Source organism: Lemur catta, chromosome 20, assembly GCF_020740605.2.
Source record: "Lemur catta isolate mLemCat1 chromosome 20, mLemCat1.pri, whole genome shotgun sequence".
NCBI classification, from domain to species: domain Eukaryota; kingdom Metazoa; phylum Chordata; class Mammalia; order Primates; family Lemuridae; genus Lemur; species Lemur catta.
In genome coordinates this window covers 29,536,923-29,561,181 of record NC_059147.1, presented here as the reverse complement: position 1 = coordinate 29,561,181, position 24,259 = coordinate 29,536,923, and the positions used below count along the sequence as shown (strand labels likewise).

Sequence of the window (24,259 nt, the reverse complement as noted above, 5' to 3'; positions counted from 1 at the left end):
TTTGCAGTTAAGGATCTCAAGATAAAATAAATCTGGATTTAGGGCTGGCTCTAAATTATGATTATTAGTTGTCAATTAAAAAAAGAAATCTAATGACTGGTGTCTTTTTAGGAAGAGGAGAGGACACATACAGACGGGGAAGAAGGCCACATGACGATGGAGGCAGAGGTTGGCGTGATGCAGCTACAAGCCATGGAATGCCAAGGATTGCCAGGAACTGCCAGGAGCCACCAGAAATAGGGAAGAGTCGGGAAGAATTCTTCCCTAGAGCCTTCAGAGGGAGAGTGGCCTTACTGACACCTTGATTCTAGACTTCTAGCCTCCAGAACTGTAAGAGAATAAATTACTGTTGCTTTTATGACAGTAGCCCTAGGAAACTTAGACAAGAAGCATCTCTGGCTCTATCCACTAAATGCCTACAGCACTCCTCTCTGTTATGACAAACAAAAATGCCTCAGACACTGCCAAATGTCCCCTGGGGGAAAGGGGCAAAATAGTCCCCACCAACTCACTGAGAACCACTGCTGTAGTGGGGTGGACATGGTGAAAAGACAGAGCAGAGTGGGATGAACTTGGGTTTGAATTTCAGCCCCGCCCTGGAACAGCTACATGACTACGTGACCTTGGGCAAGTTGCTTAACTTTTCTGAACCTCAGTCTCCTCCTGAGTAAAACTCCCCCTAATGAAGGTACCTGTATCTCACAGAATCATCAGGCTGATGAAAGGAGATAATGTGTAGAACGTGCTTAGCACAGCGCTGGGCACACAGCCAGCACTCAATAAATAGTAAGGGAAACAGTAATTGTTATGTGTTTTTATCAAGCAATAATAACATTGCCTAATTGGTAATAAATATATTAAGAAATAACAATGGCAATTATCATCATTAATATTTAAAGCCTGCAAGCTGAGTCGGTTTTTGACTTAATAATCTACTATGGGCTGTTGCCAAACAGGGGCAGTGGCTCCTCCCAGATGGAGCAGGTGCTGGGTGACCATCTTGGTGTCATACTTCCCAAATTACTAGTTCTTACCCCACCCCATTTGAGCCTGAGAGTATCCTGGAAAGCTGCACAGGGTAGTCACTTAAAATGTGTCATCCCCATTTTACAGAAGTGGAAACTGAGGGACAAAACCATTAAGTCACTTATCCCAGTGTAAGCCACCAGTAGCCAAGCCAGGGCTGAAGCCCTGGGCCATTGAAACACAATCTGCTCCTGACCCCGCACCTCCAAGGCACCCCCTGCCCCACTTTTACACACCCGGTACTACCCTCCTTACAAAGCCTGACGCTAAGAAAAGAACCTTATGGCCTACAGTTTACTTTATATTCAGTAACTACCTCTCCCAGGGATATCTGCACAGTAAATCTCTTTATCTAATGGGCAAACGTAATTTTGGGAGCTGAGGTGACATCCTCAGGTAGGTGGATTCCCCATGTATTTATTAATCAGGGTTCCGTAGGAAACAGAATTCTACTCAGTTAAAGGTCAACTTTGAAGAGAAAGTTCGAGAGACCTTCGTGATGGGACTATAGCCATTCAGTCGGGCGTTAAAGGGAACCAAGGAGGATGGTGAGGCAGCATTCCAGGCAGGCAGGGGAAGGTGAGGGCTGGCGCTGTGTGTGAGGGGCAGCCGGACACATGGCGTGGTCGCGGGGAGGCCGCGCCCCGCCGGAGCCAGAGGAGCGAGGCAGCGGAGGGCTTCCCCGGCGCGCGCTCTTCCCGCCCTTCTGTCTCGGCTGCCGGCCTCTTATTGGCTGAAGCCGCCGGAAGTCAGCCGGCAAGGGAGCCTGGGAAATGGAGTCCGCAGGAAACGGCCCCCTCAGAGCATGGGGCCGGGAGGGACAGGGATGTGGGAAAGCGGGTTGAGAGAGGGATCATCACTAACACAACGATGGGTAGCGTGGTGATTTGAAGGGGTAAAGGGAAAATCAGCAGCGAGGAGTCGATGTGGTGATGGGCTGTATCTGTGTAAACTCTTGGGCCACGAACAGGAAGCCTAGAAACGTCCTGACTCACACCGGCTTTATATTCTTGGCGATTGCTTTAAAATCAACCGACTTCGCTTGCTAAGTTGCCAGGACCGAGAAGGGAACAGAAAGGAACAGCTGTGCTTTAAAGACAAGCGAATCTGAAGGAGGTGAAGGGATGAGCCATGTGTTTGTTATTTGGGGGAGAGCGTCCCGTCAGGGGGAACTGCCAGGATAAAGGCTCCGAGGCAGGAGCACGCCTGGCATGTGGGAGAAACAACCATCACGCCCACGTGACTAGAAAGGACGAAGGCAGTGGGAGATGAGGTCAGAGAGGAAACAGCTGGGGTGGTGGACAGGTGCCCCAGATGGGGCGTGATCTAACTTAAGAACTTAAGGTGCTTTATTTATTTATTTATTTAGAGAGGGTCTCTCACTGCAACCTCAAACTTCTGGGCTCAAGCTATCCTCCTGCCTCAGCCTTCTGAGTGGCTGCGACGACAGGCACGCACCTGGCCAATTTTTTCTGTTTTTTGAAGAGCTGGGGTCTGCTGTTGCTCAGGCTGGTCTCCAACTCCTCAGCTCAAGCGATCCTCCCGCCTCAGCCCCCCAAAATGCTAGGATTACAGGCGTGAACTACAGCGCCGGGCCCTAATTTATGTTTAACAGGATCCCTCTGGCTGTTGCGTGGAGAATACACTATAGGAGGCGGAGGTAAGAACAAGAGGGGATGAGAAGTTGGGAGTTGGCCACATTTCCCCACTCTCTCCCTCCCTTCCTTTCCTCCTCCCCTTAGTCCTCTGCCAGTTCTCCTCCTCTTCCTCCTTCTTCTTTCCCCTCCCCACCCTCTCCCTGTCCTTACCCACCCCCTTTCCTTTTTCTTCTTCTTGCGGTTTTATTGACTTGCAGCAAATTGCACAGTAAGGAGATAATTGCAGTAATTCAGGCAAAATATGATGGTGGCTTGGACTAGAATGGCTGTAGTAATCAGAAAATGGCTGGATTTATTCCGAAGGTAGAGCTAGTGGCATCTGCTGACAGATCATGTAATCCTGTAGTCCCAGCTACTTGGGAGGCTGACACAGGAGAATCACTTGAACTCAGGAGTCTGAGGTTGCTGTGAGCTAGGCTGATGCCACAGCACTCTAGCCCAGGTGACAGAGCAAGGCTCTGTCTCAAAAAAAAAAAAAAGTAACAATTGGAATATTAAAAGAAAACTTCAGCGAGTGAGTTTAAACTTCCTGCTGCATCTTTTTCCACCTCCAGTGCCACAGGACCTGTTGTGCCATATGGCCCAATTGGCAGGGCTGTTTGCATCAAAGCCTGGACTTGCTGTAGAGCCCTTTATTGCTCTGGGTTCACTTGAGGCTGGCACCCGTTTGTGTCACCTGGTATATAGACATATTAGATGTTCCTAAATGTAGTCTTCATTGCTCCCAGACCCCAAAGAGGCCTACCAGTGGAAAGAAGGTGGTGGCAGGGCTCAGCCTCTGTGCTATCATCTCCAGTAATTCCACTCTGGCCCCAAACTTGTACACCCTAAGCAGCCAAACAAGAGCCCTCCTTCAGGGTCTACTGACTGTCCTTTGATGTTAACGCATGTTCCATGCAGGGGAAGGGGGCTGACACCCAGCCCAAGCAGTTTATCACAGCTTGCTTTCTGACCACATCCAGTGCCCACCCTCTCTAAGAGAAGTTTGCCCATCCTGCCCTCTGTGCTCTTCCATCCCGATGGGGAACAGACAGAAAGCTTCCCTGATGCCTCACTGGTCCTTGCCATGTCACATGTCAGGATAAAAGTTAACAGCATGAACTTTGGGTTCCGCTAGAGCTTGAGTCCATTCCTGTGTGGAATGGAATCTAAGCTACTCTATTCCTCGGTTTCCTGGTCTGTAAGAGGAGGACAACAATACAGATTTCATGTGCCTGTTTTTAGGCTTTAATGAGTTGATCACCGTGGAGCTCAGCATGAGGCATGATGTTACTACTCTCATCACCCCACGTTGCAACAGCTTGTTTAGGGGCAGTTTCCCTCATTCAACTGGAAGCTCCTTGGCTGCAGTAGTTTTTTTCCATACATTCCCTCAAGATACTAAGGACATAGTAGATTTCCAGTGCCTATTTAGGGATGTCTCCTGAATTTATACCCATGTTATAATCAGCCACTTTTTTTTTTTTTTTTTTTTTTTTGCTTCTGGAACTACAGGATGTTGATATCTGAGAGAAACTGCAGTTAGCATGTATAAAGCTCCAGGTGGTGAACAGAGCAGGGGCCTCACAGTGAGGTAGGGACAGGAAGACGCTCTGATAAATTGTATTAACTTTTTGGGCCTCAGTTTTCTTGTTTGGAGAATGAAGAGAATAATAGATACTACTACAAGGTTGTTGCAAGGACTTTCATAACGTATGCTTAACACGGCACCAAGGACACAGTCCGTGCTGAGCAAACAGTAGCTGCAGTATAGAAAGCGAACGCTTAAGTGTGTCTGAGATAAGGTTGGTAACTTCACTACTCAGGTCAGCGCGGAAACAGGCTGCGGGAGCGCTGGGCGGGGCCGCCGGAAGCTCCGCCCCCAACGCGTCCGGTCGTCTGGGCAACGCGCGGTTCCGCTAGCTAGATCTCGGCCTGAGTGACAGCGTGGCAGCTGGCACCCGGCGCTCCCGAGCACACTCGGCATTGGCAAGGGCCACTTCGGCAGAGTGATGAGTGATGAGGACAACGAGAGCGAGAGCGTCAGCGTCCACACCGAGTCCCAGGCGGGGGAGGAGAACGAGCTGCCTGTTATCCAGCTGTGCAGGCTGGTGGAGGAGCTCAGGTACCCCCGGTGGCTTCTGGGGGCCCCCCTCCTCATCCTGGGCCTCCGGGTGGCCTCAGACCTTGGGTCCCGCATGGAGAGAAGATCCAAGCCCGCACTGGACATTGGGGGAACTTGTCCTTGCGTTTTTACCTCTGCGTTTCCCCCAACACTGAACTAACAAGCCGATGATGGAGCCAGAACGGGGTGCAGGGGCGAGGCTGGTGGGGCGGTGGTGGGAAGCCCAGAGGGCAATGCTAGGACTTCAGCCTGGCAGGGCTGTCTGGTGCTAGGTGGTGTGCTTAGCCTCTCCCCTGTTCTGCAGCGGCAGGTTGGACCAGGAGATTTCTAAGCCCCTTTCCAATGCTAAGATTCTATGATAAAACGAATATGCCCGCAGAATAGAAAGATATTTTGACATTATTTTAGTATGAGGCCACGTGTGCCTGAACCAGGGTGTAGCATGGAGATGGACAGTAAAGAATGGCTGGCCCAATAGTCTGCATTTTTAGGAGTCTGTTTTATATCTGCTATAGCAAGTAAATTGGATATCAGGATTCCATGATGTAGTTAAGATTAATGGTACAACTTATTGGTCTCACACAGAATATCCTGGCTCTAGCAGCTGAAATAGATGTTACTGCTCTACATCTATAAGTAGTTTCAGGTCAGAATTGAGGCAGTGTTGCTAACAACTACCATTTTTGAGTGCTTGTTATATCCCATGCATTTTACATATATAACCTTATATAATGGCACCAACAACCCTAGGAGGTGGGTAAAGAAACAAAGACACAGAGGTTCAGTCACTTCCCTAAGTTCAGCTCGTCAGTGGTAGTGCTGGGATTCAGATTGAGGTGTGACTCCTCGAACAGACTACACCTGGAACATGATATGTGCTGAAAAAGCAAGACACTTTGATATATTGTGCTTTCTATGTAGCCTTTTCCACTAGTCTTAAAATTCAGCCAAACAGGAATTAGCTCAATAATATATGAAAACATCAAAGCCATTTTCTCTCTATTTCTCTCTCTTTCTCTCACACACACATATGTGTGTGTATATGAGAAGTTAAGAAATTAAAAAGGTCATAAACTTGGCCTATCCCGGATAAACTAGGTTTGTCATCTCTAGTTGTTTAAAAAACATTTGTCCATAGTTTATAATAAACTTCCGGTGGATACTTTCATCTAATGAGAGCTACAAATAAAAGAGCTGAGAAACATGAACCAAAGGAAACATCTGAAGATTGTGTGTATAACTTCAAGAATATAGTAATTCAGAAGGCATTTCACAAATGGGTTAGATGATACTTGAAGATGAAAACTGTAACAATTTTCAGTCTAACACCAGTGCTCTGAATTTTGTGGCTCATGAAACATATTAATAAAAATGTCAACTACTTAAATAGCACTTACTATGTGCCAGGTACTGTCTTGAAGTCTTTGCATTCCTTATTGTAACCCTAAAAGGTAGATTCTGTTATTATTCCCATTTTATAGATGAGGAAACTAAAGCACCAAGTGGCTAAGTGTCTTGCCAGGAGGTCATGTGGCTTATAGGTGTTAAATATTAGTTATATGGGGTTTAAACTCCTCTTAGTAGAACTTACTCAGGTACCTCTGTCTTGCAGCTATGGAAACTCTGCTCTCAAAACTGAGACAGAGATGTTTGAGAAATATTACGCTAAACTGGAGCCCAGGGAACACCGGCCTTCACGAATATCAGAAATTAAAATATCAGCAGCAGAGTATGGACAGGTACACAATAGACATCTAGAAAATTATTTTATTGTTTGTCCCCTTAAATGCAAGTGGTATTTGTGTATCTGCCTTTGATGTGCCCTCTTTGGCCAAGTGGCAATGTGACTTTCTCCCTGTTCTACTTTGGATTCTTCCTTCCCCTCCAAGGTTTCTTTTTCAAGTGAATATGAAGGGAATTGGATTTAATTAATAATAGATTGACTCTCCCAGAATACCTTAGTTTATTTGAAAGATTTCTCTTAAATTGAGGCTTAGCTGTTTACTAAGGCCCAGCCAGCTGACTAAGGGAGAGAAGCAGGCCTGGTGTGGGCCCTTGTTTCAAAGGGCTTATCCGTGTAGGTCCATGCTTTGAGGGCCAACCAAACCCATCTTCAGGCCCACGCATTCCCTGTACCTCCCCACTTGTGACCTTGGCCTTAAATGCATAGAAAATCTAATATTTTTATTTGTCTATTTTGCTGAACACTGTGCCCCTAGATGCAATTTCTCTTCTGTGTTCAGGTTGGGAAGCACTGAGGTTCCCCTTGACATTGACTTGAGTGCTGGTCTCCGGCAGGTTCACTGCCTTTCCACCCTGGAGACATTTTCCCCTTATTCATCTTTAGTTCATTGTAACACTAGCCTTTGAAGTGTTAGCTCAGGGCCTTAGGGTGACTTGTGAAATACCCATCACCTCAGGCCTAGTAGCCAGCATCCTTTCCCCGTGAGCTTATTGTCCCTGGCTGTCCTTAGGGTGATTTCTAGCAGGTCCGAGGGATCATTTTGATGCCCCCCTTGGGCTGCTGTATTACCGAGTCCTCTTTGACAATGGCTTTGTTTTCCTGGGTTGCAGTTACGGGGCAGGCGTAGATCCAAATCCCGCACAGGCGTGGACCGTCTGATAGGCCTCACTGTCGACCAGAAGCTCGAGCTTATACAAAAGGAGCTCGAAGACATGAAGGATGAAATAAGGCACATGAGGGCAAATGCCGAACGGGACCTGCAGCACCATGAGGTATCTCTTATGCCTTTCTCTCAGCATGGGCCGTCCTACCTGGGCTCCCCACTTCCGCCTACTCGAGATGTTCCCATAGTGTGTTGGTGTAATTGTTGGTCGTTTGGAAGAAACACGGATGAGGCAAACTGAGGGCCTGCCTTTAAGGAACTTCCCACCTGCTTTAAAAAAATTTAAAACTTTTTTTTAATACACAATTTCAAACAGAGAAAGAGGCTAGCACAACAAACTCCTGGGACTCAACCCCCAGATGCAGCAGTTACCAACATATGGCCACTCTTATTTCATCAGTGTCCCGGCCAACTTTCCCCTCATCCCACTGGGTTATTAGGAAGTGAATCCTAGACGTATCATTTATCTGTAAACATTTCAGTGTATGTCTCTAAGATAGATTCTTTGAAAAACCATAACCACATGTAGTGAACTATGATGATGCCACTGCACCCTACCCAGGGTGACAGAGTGAGACTCTGTCTCACAAACCACAATAACCCTAAATGCCCTTAAAAATTTACAGTAATTCCTTAATAATACAAGGGGTTTGAGGTTTAAGTCAGTGAATTGGGTGAAAAGTACCCAAGTCACTGTTTCTATACAGCATGCATGCCTGTGGTCCATGTCCTGTTGGAGACCTGTTAACACATAGCATGTCTTGGTGAGTCCAACACAGTTTCCTCCAGTGGAGAAACATCACTGTTAAGTCAGTTACCCATGGGATGAAGTTGTTGGCTTGCATTTGAGAGCCATGTTGTATAAAAAATAGATACTTCTGTTCTATTTCTAAGTTTTTGTATTTTTTTGTTTCTAAATGTGGACAGAATCACACTCCTTGCCTCGAGAGGGACATGAGTGGACTCATGTCTCCCATTGATAGAACTGTCTACATCACATAAACTAGTCCCTCACTCCCTCTCTCCCACCATTCTCCCCTCCCACTTCCTTCCTCTCTCTTCCCAAACACGTATTGTTGAATTATAGCAAGTTAAAGGGGCTTAGGATGTGGTAACAGTGCCCTGACCTGCTAGATTGTGTGATGTATATGTCAAGTGCAGAGAGAGATCAGTATGGGCTACAGTGGTCAAAAAGACTTTGTTGAGGAGGTGGGGCTTCACATAGGACTTGGCATGACCTTGAAGAATGATGGTATTTATTTAAGCCATAGGGAAAGAAGGGAAATCTAGGTAAGGAGAATGACATGAGCAAGGAAGCAGAGGTTGTCATGAGCATGGCACGATCATGACATTGAGGAGGCCAGTGTGATTAGAGAAGAGGGTGCTTTGGAGGCTGTATTAGAAAGTCAGGTTGAGTAGGGCAATGAGACCTTGCGAGCCAGGCCGAGGAGTTTATCTTTGATGTCTTAGAAAGCTGGACCCCACTGAAGATACCTGAGCAGGAGGGCAATGTGTTGAAGGTAGCATTTCAGGTGGATTGATGTTCTAGCACACAGAGATGATGGGCTGGGTAGAGGCTGAAGCCAAAGACCAGCCAGTGAAGATGCTTTTGCTTCTGAGTGCCCAGGAAAAAGCCTGAACTGGGATGATTTGCTGTGTTGCTACAGTTACCTTCCCATTTTATTCTTTAAAATTGTGTGTGTGTGTGTGTGTGTGTTTTCTCATTCCAAGGCAATCTATGTTTGTTGTAGGACAGTTAAGCTAAAAGAATATTTGAAAACATCTATAATGATACCCCTGGGAAGTAGTTACTGTTGACCCTTGCATTTATCTCCTGGTAGAATTTAGATAATTTTCTATGTATATACAAATTTCTTATAAAAAGAGATATTATTTTATAAGCTATATTTTTCACTTAACAAGGTGAAATTGTCTCTCTGTGTCAATACATCTATTCATTTTATAACTTTTTGTTTTGGAGATGGGGGTCTCACTATGTTGTCCAGGCTGGAGTGCAGTGGCTATTCACTATAGCCTTGAACTCCCGGGCTCAAGTGATCCCCCCGCCTCAACCTCCTGAGCAGCTGGGAGTACAGGTGCGTGCCACCATGCCTAACTTTATAACATCTTTTTTAAAAGTAAAAGAAGTATATAATAAGACTGCCTGTTTATCTCCCCACTAATCCATCTCTCTAGATGTAACTATGGTTCATGTTTTGGCGTATATCCTTCCAGATTTTTTTTTTTTTTTTGAGACAGAGTCTCGCTTTGTTGCCCAGGCTAGAATGAGTGCCGTGGCGTCAGCCTAGCTCACAGCAACCTCAGACTCCTTGGCTTAAGCGATCCTACTGCCTCAGCCTCCCGAGTAGCTGGGACTACAGGCATGCACCACTATGCCCGGCTAATTTTTTCTATATAGATTTTTAGTTGGCCAGATAATTTCTTTCTATTTTTAGTAGAGACGGGGTCTCGCTCTTGCTCAGGCTGGTCTCGAACTCCTGACCTCGAGCGATCCACCCGCCTCGGCCTCCCAGAGTGCTAGGATTACAGGCGTGAGCCACCGTGCCCGGCCTCCTTCCAGATATTTTTAATACGATTTTTAATGGATAGCAATGCTTGAGACCCTGCTTTTGTTTGTTTGCTCTTTCTTTATGGATACTATTTTTTGAGAAATACTTTTTAATAATAATATTCATATGGTCAAGTTTGTATCTTAAGGATATCTTTCTAAGACTGAGAAGAAATATCCTTTATTAGGACACAAAGAGGCCTGGGAACTTAGGTTTCCTTAGAGGATATATATCCTTGAGGATTTTTGGAAACTCTCTTTTTTCTTTGTGCTGACTCCCCCAGGCCATCATTGAGGAAGCTGACATTCGATGGACTGAAGTTCAGCGGGAAGTGCACGAGTTTGAAAGAGATATTCTAAAAACCATATCCAAGAAGAAAGGGAGTATTTTGGCCACTGAGAAAGTGATGAAGTACATTGAGGACATGAACCGCAGGAGGGTGAGTTGGCAGGCAATTAGCCTTTAGAAAGGGGTAGTAGATTCTTACAAGGACGACCCAGAATTCTCCATGTGACCCAGCCTAACTCCACTTGGTCCACCACACGTGTTGCCCACATATACAGGTTTTTGCACCCCTAAAATTGTATGCGTATGTGCATGTTTTAAAATGCATGCTTATCAAGGCTAAAATCAGCCAGGCAGGATGCATATTAATAGTATCTCAGATTGACTTATTTTTTATTGTTGTTATTTGTTTCAAGATCTGATGTATTTTCTTGAGAAGGGAGTGAGGCTGGGTCTGGTGACTGTGTGGAGGGGGCAGGTGAATCTCAAGCTCTTTGAGTTCCCATATTATAAGGAGATGGATGTGGGGCTGGCCCGGGAAAGGAAGGAGGTACTCCATTTCCAGAGATTTTATATATGTCAAGTTTTGGATCCTCGAGACAGGTTACTAACCCTATCATGTTAAGAGTTATAAAAATTATGTAAGTTACCACGAGAATAAAAGACCAAAGAATCATGAGATCATTTTTTCAGGAAAGGCCCCTACAGTAGCATACACCCAGATAATCTTGAACTTAAACGCAATATAAAATATGCATGGAGCAGACCCAGTTTCCTTTCTTGATCATGAGTGAAATGTCCTAGCAGCATCAGCTCGGGTCGAAGTAAAAGAATTTGAAATAAGTGAGTGAATGTTAGGCCTCAACTTTTGGTTTGCAGCCTTTGACCTACCAGTTTTTCAAACCAACAGGGAAGAAGATAAATGGATTAAAATATGCCTTTATTTTATAGGGTAATATGAAGGATAAATTACGTTTGAAAAATGTTTCTCTCAAAGTTCAAAGGAAGAAAATGCTTTTACAATTGAGACAGGTATGTGATTTCTTTCTTTCTCTCTCTTTCTTATTATGGTAGGCTGAATAATGGGCCCCCCAAAGATACTCATGTCCTAATCCCTGGAATCTGTGAACATGTTACCTAATATGGCAAAAGTACTTTGCAGATGTGATTAACTGAAGGATCTTGAGATGGGGAGATGTTCTTAGATTACCTGGGTGGGCCCAGTGTAATCCACTTCTTCATGGGAGAGAGGCAAGAGGGGAAGAGAATATGTGATAACAAAAGCAGAGATTAAGGCCGGGCGCGGTGGCTCACGCCTGTAATCCTAGCTCTGGGAGGCCGAGGCGGGTGGATCGCTCGAGGTCAGAAGTTCGAGACCAGCCTGAGCAAGAGTGAGACCCCGTCTCTACTAAAAATAGAAAGAAATTATCTGGCCAACTAAAAAATATATATACAAAAAAATTAGCCGGGCATGGTGGCTCATGCCTGTAGTCCCAGCTACTAGGGAGGCTGAGGCAGTAGGATCGCTTAAGCCCAGGAGTTTGAGGTTGCTGTGAGCTAGGCTGATGCCACGGCACTCACTCTAGCCCGGGCAACAAAGTGACACTCTGTCTCAAAAAAAAAAAAAAAAAAAAAAAAAAGCAGAGATTAGAGCAATGAGCTTTTACAACAGAGGAAGAGGGCCATGAATCGAGGAATGTGGGCAGCCTCTAGAAGCTAGAAACGGCAAGCAAACAGATTTTCCCCGAGAGCTTCTGGGAGGAATGAAGCCTTGCCAACATCCTGATTTTAGCCCCCAAACCATTTCAGACTTCTGACCTCCAGAACTGTAAAAGAAATCTGTGTTATTTTAAGCCACTAGGTTTGTGGTAATTTGTCGCAGCAACAATAGGAAACGAATACAGTTGCTATGCAGGCAGATAAGGGGTTTTCTGTAGACAGAGTTGGCTTGAATTAAAAAACCCTCAAGAAATACTTGTTGACCTTTGAGGGAAATGCGGCCTGGGTGGCACAGTTCAACTGTGCTTTGATGAGTTTTTGGCTGGCTGAGCCCAATGGCTCATGATTAGAGGCAGACATGACTCAGGGCCTCTAGAATGTGATACGTGGCTCTGTCCTTTCCCAGCTCAATATTTTTATTATTAACTTGAATATGGGTACTGATGGCATGCACATCAAAGGGGGCTACTGAATGACACAAAATTGGGCAGGAGAACTAACATGTCAGGGGACTATTGCGTGATTGACTTGGGGTCCAGAAAGACCTCTACAAGTTGGGACAGCTTTAACAACATGAAGAGACTAAAGACAAATGTAAGATCCTCCACTTGGGTCCCCCCAGAATATCTGCACAGGTACAGGATGGCTCAGCCGTAGAGCACCTGATAATATCTGCTCGCCTGGGGGTGATGTCATGGCCTGGACTGCACTGATTGAAATACAGTGCCCGGACCAAGAAAGGGGAGTCCTTGGTCTGTTCTGTCTGAGCAGCCCCAACCTGAAGTGTTGCATCCCAGCGTGAGCTCCCCACTTGAAAGAATTGGTAAACTAGAGTTCACAGAGGCGAGTGTGCCAGATGGCAAGGGGGAGTGCTCAGGGCTGCTGCCGGAAGAGAGGACACACTAGCAGGCAGCAGCGTGTATGTGTAACTATATACGGAGGCAACAGTATCGAGGACCATGGAGCTAAAGCTTCCAGAGGCTCAGCCAGAGAGAGAGATCACCCTCAGGTATAGAAGCCAGGTCAGGAGCATTGGAGCTGGAGGATGGGTCGTTCGGGCTTAAGGAAACTGTGGTGCTGTTTTGGAAAAGGGAAGACCATCTCAGGAGGTAGCACAGCATGAGTAGTGCGGGGTGTGGGAGCAGCAGCAGTCCCCAGTTTGGGCTGTTGCCTGCCACAAATATAAGATGGCATAGACCTGGTGGGGCAGGTAAGATGGCATAGACCTGGTGGTTGGGGAGGGAATCCAATACACTAATAGATCCACGGTACAGAAATGTCATATGATCAAAGGAGGGGGATTCATGGGCTGCTTTTCCCGGGTTTTCCAGGTTAAAAACAACTTTTAAATGGCCTGATTCTTACTCTTTCTTCATGGCCCTGTTTAGGCATCACCCCCTGTGGGGAGTCTTTCCTGACTCTGCCTTTCATCCTCCCCTGGCCCAGCTGAGGGGCTTCTGTGCACCCTCCACCCCCGCCCATCCCAGTGCACCATGCTGATGAGTCAATACCTGGGGCCTGTCTGTGAACCTTCACCTGTTCTCCCTCAGGCCAGAGAACATTGTATTTACTCAGATCTCTATTCCCAGTGCCTAGCACCATGCCCGGCACCAAGCAGATGCCCAATGTGTGTTTGTCAAATGATAAAATGACCTGCAAAGTTTTACCAAGAGGTGCCAAATGTGAGCCATACATGCAGAATCACAGCTGAAGGTCCCATCTTTTCTTCTTTCTGAGCCATAGAAGGAAGAGGGGGGTGAGGCCCTCCACGAAGTTGATTTTCAGCAGCTAAAAATGGAGAACGCTCAATTTTTGGAGACGATTGAAGGAAGGAATCAAGAACTGATCCAGCTAAAGCTGGCATCTGGGAACACCCTGCAGGTCCTCAACGCCTACAAAGTAAGCCATCCCTGATGCCTGGGGCCCCCAAGGCTTCCCGCACCCACCTTGCTGGCCACAGGGAGGTTCCGGTGTACACAGCAGTTTCACACAGCACTTAGGTGTCCCTCGCTGTCCTGATGCTGCCTGATTTCTCCTCACTCACCAAAGCCATGCCTCCTAAAATTCCCTAAATGCTACCACGACCCTGGCTATGCATGAGAACCACCTGGGAGCTTTTTCTTTTTAAAAAATATACCAATGTCCAGTCCCACCCTGACTAATTAAACTAGGAGGTGAGGGTCACGCATCTTGTTTTGCTGTTGTTTTTTAACTCCCCACGTGATTTCTATGCATGGTGAGTTTTGAGAACTGATCACATTTAGGTCCTGTTTAATTTAGGCATATAATACAGTACTTCCCACCTTAAAACCCTGCAAAGGGGCCAGGCGTGGTGGCTCATGCCTGTAATCCTCACACTCTGGGAGGTTGAGGCAGGAGGATCACTTGCGCTCAGGAGTTTGAGACCAGCCTGAGCAAGAGCAAGACCCTGACTCTACAAAAAATAGAAAAAATTAGCCAGGTGTGGTGGCATGCACCTGTAGTCCCAGCTAGTCGGGAAGCTGAGCTAAGAGGATCACTTGAGCCCAGGAGTTTGAGGTTGCTGTGAGCAAGGCCGATGCCATGGCACTCTAGCCCAGGTGACAGAGCAAGCCTCTGTCTCAAAAAAAAAAAAAGAAAACCCTGCAAAAGGAAAAGTCTTAGCTATAAACCAGAAAACTACTAAATAATTTATCATCCAGATGGAACCCTTTTGGGAGAGAAGAGAGAGGCATTAGTAAGTAAACAAGGCCTACATCCATGAACAGGGCCTATCCACTCAGACCAGGCCGTCCAGTCACCCAGCTAGTGACCATCTGACGCAGTGGCCGGCACACTGCAGGCCAGTGTATCCCACCTCCCGGTCTGTGAGCCAAGAATGGTTTTTGCAGAATAACGTTCACGACCAATTTGATGATAGAGAGAACACTAACTTTGAAACCAAATTAAGCAAAATTTGTTTCTCCCCCAAAATTTGTTTCTCTATTCTTCTCGTTAGTATACCTGTATTCCAAAATATTGTACTCAATTGTTATATTTTGAATTTAATCAATGAAACACTTGTAGGAATTTGGGTTTTTTTCTCTTGTTAATATAAATAACTACGTAATAGGCACAATTTTGTCTCTGGGTCTACAAAGCCTAAAATATTTACTATCTGGTCCTTTACAGAAGTTTGCTGACCCCTGGCCTAGCGCCCAGGTGGCAGCAGTGGCTGTGGGCTTAGGCAGCTCACAGGCGGGCTTCCTTTCATCCCCACAGTTTAAAAATGTGAATGTGAATTATTTAGACCAGGTTTATGTTCATTCAACATGTTCCTTTTACAAATGAAAAAACTGAGGCTGAAAGATGCAGACTGTTTGCCAAATTCAAGCAACAAGTTAGTGACAGAGCTGGGACTCCATCCAGTGTGTGTCCCACCCAACCACTTTTTCCTGGTATAAAGCATGTAGAAAATATTATACTGGCATTCTGAGATTGTGTGTCACAAACATCCAACAGATCATCCACTGTAAACTTATCTCATCAGTATTTAGCTTGTTTGATCGCTGCATTTTGAGACGAAGGCAATTCCTGTGACTCCCAGGCCCCTGGTTGCCTGGAGAGCGGGTAGTACACGGTCAGATCACATTGGACCTTGATCTTACACTGCAGAAGCAATTAAGTAGCACAGAGCCTGTCTGGTCTCGTGGGGAAAAGCCAAGGGTTTTGGAAGTAAAGCTAGTGGTTTATAAAAATGCCAGGTTGCAGGGCCTGAGCTTTTTAGGATGGGTCTACGTTGCTTGCAATACCCGAACATCAGCGACACAGGCCACAGAGGGTGAAATGAGAGCCATTCCGTGTCTCAGTTCTCAGGTCTCCTGGGGAAAATGGAGGCAGAACAACTGTGAGTTGTGCAGTCAGGGCTCACCTGGGTTTGAATGGCGGCTCTGCTGGGGGATGGGCTTCCCCTGGGCAAGATTCTTCACCTCTCGGAGGCAAGTTTTTGTGTCTTGCTGCCAGGGTGGAGCTCTGTCTAGTCTGTGCTGTGTCCCCTGCACCCAGGACAGTGAGAGCCTGGCTGAAGCAGGTGCTCAGCCAATGCTGTTGAATGAGCAGCTGGCAGTTCAGGTGTTGGGGGGAGCTGGCAGGGACAGGCCACTTCAATATAAGCATCAAACACCCAAGTGTGAGAGGCCTTGTTAACAACATGCAGGATAACTTTCCTCCATTACCCACAGTATGGTAGGCACAGGGCCAAGTGCTAAGGGGACAGCATTTAGACAGCTCAAGACAGACACGATCTCTTCTCTTCTGTGAGTTTCATGAGTGAACCTGAGTCAAGGTGGCACCTTTTTCTCTGACTTTATGCCATCAAGCTCTGCCTGGTGGGGCCTGGTAGAATATAAGCATTTGATTACAGCTGGGATGAGTCACCCCTGACTGATTATAAACTACTGACCTGGTGCCCTATGGTAAGTAGAATTCTGACATGTCCCAAGACTCCCTACCCCCTGGTGTATACACTCCAGCCAGGATTGTGAATATGATGGGTTCTGTTATTCGGTTCTGTTCTGTTCTATGATTAGGTTATATTATATGGCACACTTGACCTTAAAATAGGGAGATTACCCACGTGGACCTGACCTAATCACATAAGCCTTTTGAAAGCACAGAGTTTCTCAGGAAGAGGACATCAGAGATGTGAAGCACAAAGGGAATTTGCTGCGTGGGAAGTTCTGCATTGCTGGCTTGAAGACGGAGGGGCCACTTTGAAGGGATTTGAGAGGGGCCTCTAGGAGCTGAGAGCAACCTCCTGCCGACAGCCAGGAAGAAAATGGGGACCTTGGTCCTACAACTTCAGGGAAATGCATTTTGCCAACAAGGAGTGAGCTTGGAAGAGGACCCTGAGATCCTGACAACAACCGCAGCCCTGGCAGACACCTCGATTTCAGCCCAGTGGGACTGTGGGCGGATAGTCTAGCCACACTGTGCCCAGCCTCCTGACCTGTAGAAACATGAGATAAGAAGTGGGCATTGCTTTGAGCCACAGAGTTTGTGGTGATTTGCTATGCAGCAGTGGAAAGTGGATGCATGCCCTTTTCAGAAGTGGCCTCCTCGAGTGACTGGAGGCTTGACTCAGCATCACAAATTAAGCTCTCATGACACCGTTGTGATGGCCCTGCCCAACAGAGCCAGTGATGCCCTTGTAGTTCCATTCCTTCCTGCCCGGCCTCCCCCGCCCACAGCTGACCCCCCCAATCTGGTCTCTTATTCACTTTTGCTTTCCCAAGCATTGCAATTTTCGTGCAGGGCATGGAGCAGGAAGTGAGCCTTAAAGAAGTGAGGGCTGTAGAAGAGTAGGGAGGGGAATGGCCTGGGTCCCCAAAGGTCCCCCAGGCAGGTGGCTCCATGCTTTCTGCTACATCTAAGTTTTGACACTCTGGGGCAATGCCCCTGCATCCTCCTACTTCTCCCTTCACTTTGACTGTGGCCCTGTGGCTTCTCACCCACTCTCCAAGCTCCTGTTAGACCCTCCTCTCCCAGCCACTTACCTTAGTTTGGAATGTTCCCTCTTTCCTCTTCACCTGCACATATTGACTCCACCTTCCAGCCCTCCTTCCAGCATTTGTTCTGCAGGAAAACCTCTTCTCACTGTCCTGGCATTCTTACAGCTTGGCACAGTTGCAGTTTTGCATTTCTTCTTGTAGTTATTTGACTGCCTCCCCGCCTGTGTCCAGGCTGTGAGCTGGCCCCCTCATGGCAGGGCCTAGGTTGCTTTGCTGACCAGGGCCTGGTGCAGGGTGAGTGGGTTCTCAGGGTTTGTTGAGTGAGCATCCTGAAATCACTGGCTTCTTCCCTGGCCCCACTCCTTAGTGAAGCAGAGCATATCCCAACTCCTCTGGCTGACTCTAACCCACTGGGAGAGAGTGGTCCAAGGGGGCCAGTCTGAGAAGCAGGGGCCTGCAGGAGCTGGTGAAGGGCAAATGATGGGATAGGAATCTGCCAGGCAGCTCCTGGATGATTCTTCCAACACCCGCAGGCCCAGCTTCATTAGGCAAGGGAGATAGTGGTGGAGCCAATGGGCTGTGGACTCACAATGCCTGGGTTCAAATCCTGACTCATCCTTTTCTCTGTGACCTGGGGAAAATTGTTTCACATCCCTAAGGGTCAGTTCCTTCACGTGTCAGTAGGAATAGCAGTAGCACCCATCTCTTGGGGAGCATTCCTCCCTCTCCATCCATGTAGTCATGGGAACCGTTTACTGAGTGTTTTCCACGTGCCAGGTGCTGTGCTTAGCATTCTACCAGGATGTCTCCTGTAAGCCTCTCTGCAACCCTACAAGGTGATTGGATCAAGTTTAGAGAGGTTCTGGGACTTGCTCAGAGTTTCTCTCAGTAAGTAGTGGGGCAGGATTTGGGTCCAGGCGTGTCTGACCTCTCTGTCTCTCCAGCTGAAGGCAAAACCCTGAGGTCCTCTCCTCCCCTGTCAGATCTCAGACACCAAGATTCTGTAAACCTAGGCAACCATGAGAAGGGCAGTCTGCGGTTCCTGGATGGTCCTGCTTTTCTCCTACTTAACAAAGAGCTGTCTGCCCTTCCCGCAGTTCTAAGAGGTCATCTTAGCTGTGTTCTTATATTTCAGAGCAAGCTTCACCGAGCAATGGAAATGCACGTCAATCTGGACAAGGAGATCTTGCTGAGAAAGGAGCTACTTGCAAAAATCGAAAGAGAAACCCTACAAGTAGAGGAGGTAGGAGAGGGCAAAACATGCCATTTCTGATATCTGTCTCCTTAAGGACTTGAGTCAATGTCTACCAAGATTCAAGCCTCCTTGGTTGTTTACCTAGAAAAGTCTAGACCATAAAAATCAAAATAGCCATCAAAGCAGAGAGTGGCACCTAGAGACTTGTGTTGCATTTTATGGCTGGGTTGGGTTCTAGAGTCAGCTCATAACAAAAATTTCATAGAGTCCAAATAATACTTGAGAATTCCTGAAAGTACAATATTCAAAGTTTTGTGTCTATAACCCCATAAAGAATGTATAGTGCATATAGTAACTAAAATATAATATTACCTTAGGAAGATTCAACATTGTAACAATGTTAGTTCTCTTTAAGTTGATCTATGAAATAATGGTAGTCCAATTAAAATAGCAAAGAGGGTTTTTTTTTTGTTTTTAAGGATCCTAGATAAACTGACTCAAAAATTCCTTTGGAAAAATGAATAAGAATATCCCTCAAATTCTTAATAAGTAAATGAGGGGACTAGCCCTATGAGATTCTGAAATATGTAATAAAGTTGCAATATTTAAAATGATATGAATAGACTAGGATATCAAAGGAAAAAATATAAGGTCCTATAATAAGCCCTGATACAGATTGTATATGATATGTATATGATCAAGTATCTGATAAAGTTCTGATATTGATATTTTTAAGTTTATGATAAAGGTAAGTAAGGGACAGCAAGATTATTGAATAAATGATGTGGGGTAACTGGGTAGCCATTTAGGAAAAAATTAAGATGGAACTATGTCTTATACTAAAAGTAATTCAGGTGTATAAGAGATTTGAATGTAAGTAATAAAACCATTAAAGTCCTAAAATAAATAGAAAATTTTTATATAATCTTGGAATGAGGAGGCCTTTCAAAATATTAGAAATCTAGAAACTCTGAAATCATTAAAGTCAGTAATATAAAGACAATATTAGAAATCTAGAAACTATGAAATCATTAAAGTCAGTAATATAAAGACAAAAATTTTTCTGCATAGCAAAAACTATTACAAGCAAAGTCAAGAGATAAATAACTAGAAAAATGTAGTATCCAATATCACAAGGAGCTAATTTTCTTAAAACAAATACCTTTTACAAATCAATAAGAAAAAAACTGACAACTAAGAGAAAAATTGGGCAAAAGTTTTAAAGTTTTACAGAAAAGCTGAACAGTCTGAAACATACGAGAAGTGTTCTACCTCACTCACAATATGAGGAATACAAAATAAAGCTACAACGAGATATTATTTTTTTCTTTCTTAGATTGACCTTGACAAAGATCAAAAAGTTGGTAAGACTGCAGAGAAGGAGTACAGGGAAATAGGCAGTCCCAAATATTGCTGTAGAAGTGTAATTGGCTTGATCTTTATAGAGGGCAATTTGCACTATTTACCAAACACTAACATGCGCAAATGCTTAGCCCAGGCTTTCTTGACCCAGGCACTACTGCCATTTGGGGCTGGGTGATTCTTTCTTATGGGGGGCTGTCTTGTGCACCGTAGGGTGTTAAGTAGCATCCCTAGCCTCTACCGACTAGATGCTAGCAGTATCCCCCATAGTTGTCACAAACAAAAATATCTCCAGACATTTCCAAATGTCCCTTGGGGACAAAATCACCTCTAGTTGAGAACCACTACCTTAGAACAAGCAATTTCACTTTTGTTAGTTTATCCTACCGTATACTTGCATGCTTGCAATCTGACGTATACCCAGAAGATTAGTAATTGCAGCACTGTTTGTTGTAATAACAGGATACTGAAAAGCTAAGTGACTGTTTTGGCGGGGAATTGTTAAATCATGGCACATCCATGCGGAGAATTACGCAGCTGTCAAAAAGAATAAGTAAATTCTTTATGCCCTGATACAGAAGGATCTTTAAGATTTATTGAGTGAAAAGAAAGCTGGATGAATATAAGTGAATAGAATATGCTACCGTTTGGCTCAAAAAAGGGAAACATATATTTGTATAAGCACAGATTTCTAGAAAAGATGTACAAAACCTAAAATAGGAAAGGAGATCTTTGTGATGGGGGAACAAGGATGGGATGGGAGCTTGTTTGTCATAGTGTATTTTTTTTGTTTGTTTGTTTTTGAGACAGAGTCTCGCTCTGTTGCCCAGGCTAGAGTGAGTGCCGTGGCGTCAGCCTAGCTCACAGCAACCTCAAACTCCTGGGCTTAAACGATCCTCCTGCCTCAGCCTCCCCAGTAGCTGGGACCACAGGCATGCGCTACCATGCCCAGCTAATTTTTTCTATATATATATTTTAGTTGGCCGGATAATTTCTTTCTATTTTTTTTTTTTTTTTAGTAGAGACGGGGGTCTCACTCTTGCTGAGGCTGGTCTCGAACTACTGACCTCGAGCAATCCACCCACCTTGGCCTCCCAGAGTGCTAGGATTATAGGCGTGAGCCACCACGCCTGGCCTCATAGTGTATTTTTATATCATTTGAATTGAATCTATTGCCTACACAAAAGAATTGGTAAGATAAACATTAAAAGGACAATGCTAATTTTAAAAAATGCACCCTATTAAAAGGGCTAGTTAATTTTACTATATAGTAATTTTTAAGATAAAAATTTAAAAGACAAGGATTCCTCAAAAAACTGAATTACTATGGGTTCCAGCAATTCTACATCTGAGTATACACTCAAAGGAATTGTGAAAGCAGGGACTTGAGCGGATTTTTGTGCACCTGTGTTCATAGCAGCATTGTTCACAATAGCCAAGAGATGGAAGCAACCCAAGTGTCCATCAATGGATAAATGGATAAACAAAATGTGTTCTGTCCATACAATGGAATATTACTCAGCCTTCAAAAGGAAGGACATTCTAACACATGCTACCACACAGATGAACCTTGAGGACATTATGCTAAGTGAAATAAACCAGGCACAAAAGGACAAATATTGTGTGATTCCATTTAGGTACCCAGAGTGGTCAAATTCATGGAGACAGAAACTGGGGTGGTGATTGCCAGGGGCTGGGGTGACGGGGAGATGCCGTTTCGTGGTACAGAGTTTCAGTTTGACAAGATGAAAAGAGTTCTGGAGATGGAATGTGGTGATGGCTGCACAATAATGTGAATCTACTTACTGCCACTGAATTGTATACTTAAAATGATTAAGATGGTAAAATTTATGTTATGTATATTTTATAGTAAAAGATAGGAAAGTGAATTGAGACTGATCAAATCAAAGTATACTAAAATACATAATTTTTCACACACAGAAACCCCTTAAGAATCAAAATAAGTAAAATGTATTTCTTAATAAAGAAGAGAAGGAAGGAGGGCCAGGCATGGTGGCTCATGCCTGTAATCCTAACAATTTGGGAGGCCGGGATGGGAGGATCGCTTGAGGCCAGCAGTTCAAGACCAGCCTCAGCAACATAGTGAGACCCTGTCTTTACAAAAAATAGAAAAATTAGCTGGGTATGGTGGCATGTGCCTGTAGTTCCAGTTACTTAGTAGGCTGAGGCAGGAGGATCACTTGAAACCAGGAGTTGGAGGTAGCAGTGAACTATGGTGATGCTACTATACTCTATCTCAGGGGACAGAGTGAGACATTGTCTCAAAAAGAAAAACAAAAGCAAACCCAACTGGAAGGAGGGAAGGAAAGGGAGTGGGAGGGGGAAGGGGAAAGGAGTGAAAGAAGAAAAGACTTTTTTTTTTTTTTTTTGAGACACGGTCTCTCTCTGTCGCATCATCATAGTTCACTGCAACCTCAAACTCCTGGGCTCAAGGGATCCTCCTGCCTCAGCCTCCCAAGTAGCTGGGACTACAGACAGGTCGGTGCCACCAAGTCCACATAGTTTTTCTATTTTTAGTAGAGACAGGGTCTCGCTATGTTGCCCAGGCTGGTCTTGAACTCCTGGCCTCAAGCAATCCTCCCATCTCTCGGCCTTTCAAAGTGCTGGGATTACAGGCATGAGCCACTGCACCTGGCAAAAGACTGTTTTAGACTGCACTTAGTGTTTCTGAACTGGATTTAAACATCATGATCTGTAAAAAATCAGAATCTTGTGGTTTCCCTCCCACCCCTTTGAAAATGTAAACATTCTTTTTCGAACTATATTGAAACTGTGGGGAAAGATGGCAGGGGCAGTGAGTCCTCCCTCACAGCAGGAGCTGCCAGGGTTCCCCGGCGTCTAACCGATCCTTCCCCACCCAGGACCGGACCAAAGCCGAAGGTTGGAACAAGAAGTTGCGCAGGCAGCTGGCGGAGTTCGGGGCGCCGCAGGTGATGGTGTACGTCCGGGAGAAGATCTTAAATGGAGACCTGGAGAAGAGCATCAAGATGTGGGAAAGGAAAGTGGAGATTGCAGAGGTGAGCCACAGAGAATCCTGAGATGGGGAGCCCTGGACATTTTTGTTTCGGATTTTGTTTTTTGGGTTAAGAATACAGATATTTGGACAAGTTACATCTATGAGAAATCGCAGCAGTTGCCTCAACTATTAAACCAAAATGATTTTCTTTAAAGCTCCTTTTTTCATTGTTGGGGACAGAGTCTTTTCAGTTTTCAGGGAGAGACTCTGTCATAATAGTGTGTTTTTAGTTGCTTGTTTTCTTAATGAATTCTAGAAGCTTCTGAATCCCTCCAAGCAATTGGTAATGTAGTGATTGTTACTTTATACGTGGAGAAGGCAGTTTTTTTAAAAAATGAAATAATAATGGATTTTTAATATCACTTAGAACCTGATTCCATGCATGTACATAGTTGCCATGGGGCTTTTCGCTTTTAACTAATCCCCTAGACTTTGAATATGATACTCTTGCTCCCTGTGAGCTGTGGAAGAGAAACGGGCAACGTGAAAACAATATGGCAAAAAGGCAAGCACTGCGGCTACCTGCTACCTCCGCCAGATTGTGAACCGAGGTCCCTAAGACATCGCTAGAGGAGCGCAGAAACCCAGTTGGGTCGGTTGGGAAACTGGGAACTTGGCGTTTCCACATCTAGACCCCAGCTCCATTTCCCAGTTACTTTCTCCTGCTTCTCCTGTGGCAGGAAGTAAATCAGGACCCAAACTTGGGCCCATCAAATCTAGAGCTGAGAAGTAGCAAAGAATTGCAGCAGGAACCTGCAACTTCTCACTTCACTGGACAGAAACATGCTCTTTCGAAGAATAATCTGGGTGGTTCCTGCCCCTTGGTGGCCCCTGCACGGTGGCACACACCCACGTGGCCCCATGCAGGGTCGTCTGGACCATCAGCAGGGCTGGATGAGGCTGCATTCTGCATAGTTACTATCAGTTTTTTCTCAGTGACCCTTTCTCCCCCTTCCCCCTTTTCCTTTATGGCAGATGTCCTTAAAAGGCTACCGCAAGACCTGGAATAAAATGAAAACAACTAATGAGCAGTTGCAGGTGATCTGCCCCCTGCCTGGTAAATAGCCAGAGGCGCCCCGGCTTGCAGACCAAGGCGTGATCCATTAAAGTAATCAGCTCCTTTCTACATTAAAGTAATCAGCTCCTTTCTAGTCCTGGGGTCCTCTCTCTGCTCCCTGTGCTGGCTGGTGTCCCCAGCTCCCCAGCCA

The 24,259-nt window shown here is 45.5% G+C and overlaps 1 protein-coding gene across 3 annotated transcripts; it reads left to right on the top strand.

The window, feature by feature from the left end:
* The first annotated feature begins 1,825 nt into the window (after positions 1-1,825).
* On the top strand, positions 1,826-24,190 carry CCDC113 (coiled-coil domain containing 113). Of its 3 annotated transcripts, XM_045533601.1 has the most exons (10): positions 1,826-2,142; positions 2,642-2,686; positions 6,401-6,527; positions 7,363-7,524; positions 10,269-10,424; positions 11,222-11,302; positions 13,733-13,888; positions 18,593-18,700; positions 22,897-23,052; positions 24,027-24,190. In XM_045533601.1, the coding sequence occupies exons 3-10, from the start codon at positions 6,435-6,437 to the stop codon at positions 24,114-24,116; spliced, it is 1,002 nt and encodes a 333-aa protein (XP_045389557.1). In that variant the 5' UTR covers positions 1,826-2,142; positions 2,642-2,686; positions 6,401-6,434; the 3' UTR covers positions 24,117-24,190. The 3 variants fall into 3 exon arrangements, with proteins under 3 accessions (XP_045389557.1, XP_045389556.1, XP_045389555.1); XM_045533600.1 differs by lacking the exon at positions 1,826-2,142 and having other exon boundaries at positions 2,581-2,686; XM_045533599.1 differs by lacking the exons at positions 1,826-2,142; positions 2,642-2,686 and adding an exon at positions 4,496-4,788.
* Positions 24,191-24,259: the final 69 nt, after the last annotated feature.

What these genes read in the sequence shown, in the direction of transcription:
- CCDC113 (XM_045533599.1), top strand. Translation starts at nt 4,676, where the DNA reads ATGAGTGATGAGGACAACGAGAGCGAGAGCGTCAGCGTCCACACCGAG. An exon ending in TGCTTTTACAATTGAGACAG is followed by an intron (nt 11,303 to 13,732) that starts GTATGTGATTTC and finishes TCTGAGCCATAG; the next exon opens with AAGGAAGAGGGGGGTGAGGC. An exon ending in AAACCCTACAAGTAGAGGAG is followed by an intron (nt 18,701 to 22,896) that starts GTAGGAGAGGGC and finishes TTCCCCACCCAG; the next exon opens with GACCGGACCAAAGCCGAAGG.